Below are 7,816 nucleotides of genomic sequence, written 5' to 3' on the forward strand. Positions count from 1 at the left end.
TTATAAACCAATGATCACATTCAGAAACATATTCTTAATGAGTGTTATTTAGCATTCACATCAGATACAGATATTAAACTTAGAGTAAATAAATAAATGTTTAAATAAAGACAGGAACAAATACATCAATAATACTTTATTTTTATATTTTTGTTCACCTACATTTATTTATTTCTGTATCCATGTGTTAATGAGGTAAGGGGTCCCATGTTTTCATTTAACACAGCATTTATTTATTTATGCATTAACTATTCCTGTATGTATACATTTATTTAGGTATTTATTTATTTATTCCTATATTTGTGGACAATTATTTATGTATTTATTCCAGTATTTATGTTTACATTTATTCATGCATTTATTGATTTATTTATGTATTTATTGATGCATTTATTTATTCCTGTATTTCTGTTCACATTCACTTATGCATTTATACATTTTTTTATTCCTGTATTTATGCATTTATTTATTTATTCCTGTATTTATTTTTGCATTTATATGTCTCTGTATTTATTTATTCCTGTATTTTTTTATTTTTTATTTATACAATCATTTATGCATTTATCTCTGTATTTATTGATACATTTTTTTATTTTTTTATTCATTTATTTATCTCTGTATTTATTTATACATTAAGTTTTGTATTTATTTATTATATTTATTTATTCCTGTATGTATTTTTACATTTATTTTTTGTATTTATTTATACAATTATTTATGCATTTATCTCTGTATTTATTGATACATTTTTTTATTTTTTTATTCATTTATTTATCTCTGTATTTATTTATACATTAAGTTTTGTATTTATTTATTTATTATTTTTATTTATTCCTGTATGTATTTTTACATTTATTTTTTGTATTTATTTATACAATTATGTATGCATTTTTTTATCTCTATATTTATTTATGTATTTATTTACCTCTGTATTTATTTATGCATGTATGTTTGTTTGTATTTATTTGATACTCACGTTGAGTCCTCCACAGCAGAGAGCACTGGCTGAAAAGAACGAGCGAAGAAGAAGATGTCTTACGTCATTTCCTGTGTTTCATAACGGCTGACCTCAGAGCAGCCGTTAACTATTTGGAACGTTCATTTGAATTCCGCTCTGATACCAAGAACCGATCCGAGAACGGTACCGTTTCCAAACCGTGTTTCACAACCGAAAACTGCTTCCTCGTTTCCGTAGCGGTTCTGTCAAGGTCCAAACATGGCCGTGAGGGTTTTATATCACGGCCTGGCGTCCCGGTTGTTTCACGGTAACGTTAAACTCTTACAAACATGTACCCGGACCCAAACGGCCGGACTCTCGCACGGTGTTTTAGGGGGAGAAACGGGACCGAACCGCAGACTGTCACCGATGAGAGTTCACTTCTGCTCCCCGGTAGGTCACAGCTCAGCACCGAACCCCATTCACAAATGTGTTAATTTAGCGTTTTAAAGGCTTATTTTACTTTTTAAGTACTTCACGTTGTATTTAAATGCTAAGGGTGTTAAAACATTTGCTTCAGGTAACAAAACACCAGCCGAAGTCTCTGTCTGAGTCTAAAAAACACACTTAATGATTTATAAAACTTCTTGTTACGACACCTGTCTCCATGCAACAGCACCTTAAATTAGCAAACATGTGAATGGAGTCTGGCTTGACGCTTACATGTTAGTTTATAGCCACTAAAAGGTAAAATATCATAATAAAAGGCTTTTAATCACATCTTTCATATTATTAACAGTTGAAAGTGAGTCAGTCAACAACCACTTTAATGCTTTAATGCCTAGGTGTTAGTTTTTATAGACACTAAAAGGTAAAATATTATAATAAAAAGCTTTTAATTACATTTTTTTTTGTTTACTCATTAACAGTTGAAAGTTATTTAACACCACCTTAAATCTGCAAATATTTGAATGTAGGTAAGAAGGTAATATATTATAATAAAAGGCTTTTAATTACATCTTTTATACCATTAACAGTTGAAATTTGTTATAGCCACTAAAAGGTAAAATATTAGGATAAAAGGCTTTTAATCTTCTTTGTCTACTCTTTAACACTTAAAAGTTATTTAACATCACCTTGAAATTGCAAATATTTAAATGGAGTCTGGTTTAACACCTAGATTAGACACTAAAAGGTAAGATATTATGATAAAATATCATTTTAATTGCATCTTTTTTTGTTTACTCATGAACAGCTGAAAGTTATTTAACACCACCTTAAATCTGCAAATATTTGAATGTAGGTAAGAAGGTAATATATTATAATAAAAGGCTTTTAATTACATCTTTTCCATTAACAGTTGAAAGTGAGTCAATCAACAACCACTTTAATGCCTTAATGCCTAGATGTTAGTTTTAAAGCCACTAAAAGGTAAAAGATATTATAATAAAAGGCTTTAAATTACATCCTTTTTTTGCCTACTCATTAACAGTTAAGTCATTTAACAGCACCTTAAATTTGCATATATTTGAATGTAGGTAAGAAGGTAATATATTATGATAAAAGGCTTTTAATTATATCTTTTATATTATTAACAGTTGAAATATATTCAACACCACCTTAAATTAGCAAATATTTAAATGGAGTCTGGCTTAACTCCTAGTTGATGTTTCTTTAGTTTTATAGTCACTTAAGACTTTATATTTTCCATTCTTTCATTTAATTCCTCTTTATTCAACCAGGAATATTCCCAGTGAGATTTAAGATGCTATATGTTTAGTTTGCTTGTGTTCATGTTTATATTTATGTAGGCACGGTCAAATCAAGTCAAATGCCTTGTAATGATCTGAAGATCCATTTTCGACGGGAGTCCTGCACCAAGACATTGACACATTGACGTAAGGCTTATTAACTGTAACCACCTCTGTTTCTTGTGTTCGCTCATCATCAGGTGAACGTACGTCAGTGGTTCACCTGCAGAGCCGCTCCACAGGTGAATCCACACTTCGCAAGAACCTTTTCCTCTTTACCTCCACCGCCTCCGTCATCAGGGGGCAAGAAGACAAAATCTGGGGTAAGTGGTGAAAGTTTAAAAAGTGAATGTTGCATCGCCCCAATCTAAACGTGCCTTAATCAACTTAATATATTAATTAACTGAGTGGGGACGTGTAAATACTCTGGAGTAGTATAAGTAAAGGCATTATTCGTCAGGATGCGGTAACTTCTTTATGTTGCAGATGCAATAAACTGTAAATGCCTTTTTATACCAGTGTATTAGTCAGATCTCTGTGATTATACATTATTGATTTATCTGATATCTGTTTACAAAAGCTAATGCAAATATTTTACACTAAGGTTTCTAAAAGTGGCTGCCTTTTATGAATGGTTTATTATAATTTTATTATTATTCAGGGTCGGTACGGGTCCTTTAAAAATGCTTGAATTTTTAATATTGGCTTTTTAAGTTTTGAAAAATGCTTGAATTTCGGATAAAGCACTTGAAAATGCTTGAAAGTTTTTTCAAAACAAATAGCGATTGAGTAGAAATACACTTAGTCAATGTGTGAAATGAAAAACATAAAATAATAATTTGTATTTGTAGAAATATGTTATTGTACCACAGCTATAAGGTGCTGGAAATGCTTGAAAATTAACCTAGAGAAATGTTTGAAAAGTGCTAAAATTTGACCGTGGAAAAGTTGGATGAACCCTGATTATTATTATTATTATTATTATTATTATTATTATTATTATAAATGCTGCAACCTACTTTCTTCAGACTCCAGGAAATAAACCTGCTGTTTGTTTCAAAATAAAACAAAGTGTGTTTTTGTTTTTTTTAAATTGCATATATAACACCATTTCTGTCATATTGTAAATACAGTAAATATGACCTCATCATCATCAAAGTTAGGAAATTAAACGTCACATTAAAGGATTTCAAGCTGCAGCAGAACCTTTCACCTGCATGTCTCCTCCTCTGACAGTGAGCAACTTATGTTTACGCCATTTTTTTAGCGTTTCTGATTCTGTTGTCTCCTCTCTAAAGCCTGTGACGTGGAAATCTTTAGCAATAACGTTTGCTATTGGAGGCACTCTGCTTGGAGCGATGAAATATTTCAAGAAAGAAAAGGAAGAATGTAAGTATTTCACAGCCTTAACCCCCCCTCGTGTGGTGTTTGGGTCAAATTGACCCGTTTTCAAGTCTTACAAGAAGAAAAATGGTGAAATAATTAATAAGTAAGGGCGCACTCCCACTGTCTCTCCGTACCGTGCCCAAACAGGTTTCACGGCTAAAGACTGGTTCCTTTGACCAGTGTGAGTGCAACCGTACCACGTCTAGGAGCGGCACGCTTGCCGTCCACGGCCCGTTTGGGAGAGGTGGGCTTTAGTAAAGCACGTTTGCACGTGTACGAGCACGAGCGTGCGCACTTGTACGAGCACGAAGCCTACGGCGGTTCCGAGGTCATTTCCTGTGCGCCTGTTGGGACATAGAAAAAAGAAGGAGGGACCATGTGCGGACATTTAAAACAATGGCGGTGAAAGGTTCACGTTGGTGTGATGCGGAGGTGGAGTGTTTACTGCAGATTTGGTCGATGAAAAGATTCAAAAACAGTCGACAAGACGCACAAAAACTCAGAGGTCTACGGAAAGATCTGGAAACAAAGCCACGCATCGCCATGACGTCATCAATGCGTGTGACGTGTTACGGCGTGATGACGTATAGGCAGCAAGAAGCATTCTCCGAGGCCCAGGTAGTGTGAGTACAAACGGGCCTGGAGGGGGGGACAAGGACCCTAAAGCACGGGGCACGGGGCACGGGACGGAGGCACAGTGGGAGTGCGCCCTTAATGGTTAATGAAGTAAAATATTATTTCAGACTCGTCTTTAAAACCCCAAATACGTCCCGGGTCAATGTGAAGACCAGTCAAGGGTTAATATGTGGTGCACATGAAGTTTAAAGAGTACAACGAGTTAGTTTGTCTTTGTTTTTGTCTTTTTTATCTTAAATCCAGATTCCTTCCAATAACGAGCTTTGGTCTGAACCTGAATTAACTTTTTCTTTTAACTTTGCAGTGATTGAAAAAGAGCGGACGAGATCGATCGGCCGCCCGGCGCTGGGCGGACCCTTCTCGCTCATCGATCACCACAACAAGCCCGCCAAGAGCGAGGACTTCCTCGGCCAGTGGGTGCTCATCTATTTCGGGTTCACCCACTGCCCCGACATCTGCCCCGACGAATTAGAGAAAATGATCGAAGTGGTGGACGAAATAGGTAAAAAAACAATTTTCATCAGGAGTTATGACGCATGAGAGAAATGTCTGGTGTGTTACGTTGTTTGTTTGATTTCCACAGATGAAATTAAGTCTCTTCCAAACCTGACGCCGCTCCTCATCACCATCGATCCGGACCGGGACACAGCAGAGGCCATGGCCGCTTATGTGAAAGGTACAAAAAAGACAGGGGCAGAGCTCCAGATGCCACTGAAAAGAGACGCAATAACACCACAACGTGATCCCGATAAAACACATATCTACCCCTTTCATGTCAACCAGGGAACTTCTCACTCACTCATCTCATCTCATCTTCAGGCTCTTATCCGGGGTCGGGTCGCGGGGGCAGCAGCTTTAGCAGGGGACCCCAAACCTCCCTTTCCCGGGCCACATTAACCAGCTCTAACTGGGGGATCCTGAGGCGTTCCCAGGCCAGTGTGGAGATCTAATCTCTCCACCTGGTCCTGGGTCTTCCCCGAGGCCTCCTCCCAGCTGTACACAATAACACCACAACGTAGTTCCGATAAAACACATTTGATGACAATCCACAGGGGTACAATTCAAATTTCATATAGAAGTGCCAGTGACGCGCTTAGACACCTGTTGGTGAAGCTGAGGTCTCCATATTTTCTGGGAATTCTCACAAAAAACTTTTTCTTATGGCGGGGAAAATACCCGTACGTGTGTTTGCGTACTAAATCACACGTAGTAAAACAAAGACGCCTTCAAACCTCGTTTTTTCAGGTGCAACAGCTTTCATCAAATTACTTTTCACACATACAATGGCAGCTTCCAGAATAACACTAACAAAGTCACTAATTAGCTCGGGGCAGCACAGTGAAGGCATTCAAAGGTCTTTTTTAACCACTAATGCTGCTGAAAATAACAGCAAACCTCTGCAGCAGCATGAGAAGAGTCCCTACACACAAAACAAAGCACCAACAACGTAGTTAGTGAAGCCAGAGTTTATTAAAAGAGTGTTTTAAAGACTTAACTACTGGCCCCTGTACCAGCTCCTCTCATAGTAAAGTCCATTACAGTGGATTACCAAAGTCAACCCTCAAAGGAAGGAGCCCATTGGTGCTTTGTTTTGTGTGTAGGGACTCAGTTACACTAAACAAACTGTCTCTTTGATGATGTGAAGAGCTGAAAAAGACCCTGGGATGATTTTACGCTGGAATTGCACTTTACGTCTGATGGATGCCTCGTTTATATTTCAGAGTTTTCTCCAAAGCTGATCGGTCTGACGGGAACGACGCCTCAGATCGAGCAGGTCTCCAGAGCCTACAGAGTTTACTACAGCTCGGGACCGAAGGACGAAGACAACGACTACATCGTGAGTCGCATTCTCCTCAGATCAAATATCCGCACGTCCTCACAAAGCACAACACAGAAAAGACCTTTCTTTATCCGCGGAGTCCTGATTTTCCCCCTCTTTGTCGTCTCCAGGTCGATCACACCATCATCATGTACCTGGTGGGACCCGACGGAGAGTTCGTGGAGTATTTCGGACAGAACAAAAGAAGCGCCGAGATCTCCGCCTCGATAGCGTCGCACATGAGGAAGTACAAGAAAGCGAAGTGAGCGCCGCTGTGGAGCGACACACTCTGTCCCCAGGTGTTTTACTTAAGTCCCTTCTGCCGGTTCGTTCGGCTCTTTGTATTTATTTGTTGTGCGACTGCGGTACATTCCTTTCAAAGAGTGGTGTGACGAGGACAACGGGTCTGATGCCTGACGCCGTTCTCCGCAATGAATACATAATGTAGAGCAAAGCTGGATGGATGATAATGCAGGGGTTTGATACACAATCATGTCCCCGCTCGCTCTGCATTTTACTGCTTATTACACAAATAAATCAATAATTTGACCGTTTGCGTCCAATTATGGGCGTTTCATGGACACTAGAATGCTGTAATTAACCAATCAGATGTGAGTGTTCAACAAAGCCTTGTGACACACACACGATACACACTCCTTCTGGATGGACATACATTGGAAAACGCAGAAAAACGCGTACGCATCAATTCCAACGAGCTCATTCTGTCGGGTTTCTGATGCAAACGATGAGGAAACACCTGAAGACGAACGTGGAAAATGAAGTGAACGTTGGATTTTTGTGATAAAAATGCGTTGAATATTTAATTTGTGTCGGGCATTAATTCACTTCTTGCAATAAAATGTCATCTAAATGCACTGATCTGGACTCTGGAGACTCCCAGTGGACACATCACACACTCAAGAGATTTGGAAAATAAAAGCCCAAATTCACATAATCTCTGCCCCAACACTATAACCTGTAGTTTTTAAACTCTGTGTGTTGCAGTAGAACGAGCTGTACGCGCTGATATTAAATATGCACCTACCATCATACTATAAACACTGAAATTAAGCCATTTTACTGCATCAATTAAGCGATTCACCAAAGTAAAAGCCCCACATTTGAACCTTAAAGTGACGTCAAAGCTGAAACTTGAGGTGCTATACAATCACATGGCTCCATAATTTCAGATTAAAAGCTGATATAACTGAGTTCAGTACATCTCTGTTTGCACCCATACTGAAAATCAAGTATTTATATTTGTATTTTCAGAGTAAAAGCCCCACA

General features: G+C 38.0%; 1 protein-coding gene across 1 annotated transcript; it reads left to right on the plus strand.

Annotated features, from left to right (window-relative positions):
- Nucleotides 1-1,223: 1,223 nt before the first annotated feature.
- Nucleotides 1,224-7,408, plus strand: sco1 (synthesis of cytochrome C oxidase 1). Its single transcript, XM_083930621.1, has 7 exons — nucleotides 1,224-1,390; nucleotides 2,889-3,011; nucleotides 3,987-4,077; nucleotides 5,015-5,212; nucleotides 5,294-5,386; nucleotides 6,432-6,547; nucleotides 6,661-7,408. Exons 1-7 carry the CDS (start codon nucleotides 1,367-1,369, stop codon nucleotides 6,793-6,795), a joined length of 780 nt encoding a protein of 259 aa, XP_083786747.1. The 5' UTR covers nucleotides 1,224-1,366; the 3' UTR covers nucleotides 6,796-7,408.
- The last annotated feature ends 408 nt before the right edge of the window (nucleotides 7,409-7,816 follow it).

The sequence above is a fragment of the Echiichthys vipera genome, assembly GCF_963691815.1.
Source record: "Echiichthys vipera genome assembly, chromosome: 17".
NCBI lineage: Eukaryota > Metazoa > Chordata > Actinopteri > Perciformes > Trachinidae > Echiichthys > Echiichthys vipera.

Bases quoted from the DNA above. Each gene is read 5' to 3' on its own strand.
- sco1 (XM_083930621.1), top strand. From the start codon at position 1,367: ATGAGAGTTCACTTCTGCTCCCCG. The intron at 1,391-2,888 runs GTAGGTCACAGC...GCTCATCATCAG, and splicing joins GAGTTCACTTCTGCTCCCCG to GTGAACGTACGTCAGTGGTT. The intron at 3,012-3,986 runs GTAAGTGGTGAA...TCCTCTCTAAAG, and splicing joins GCAAGAAGACAAAATCTGGG to CCTGTGACGTGGAAATCTTT.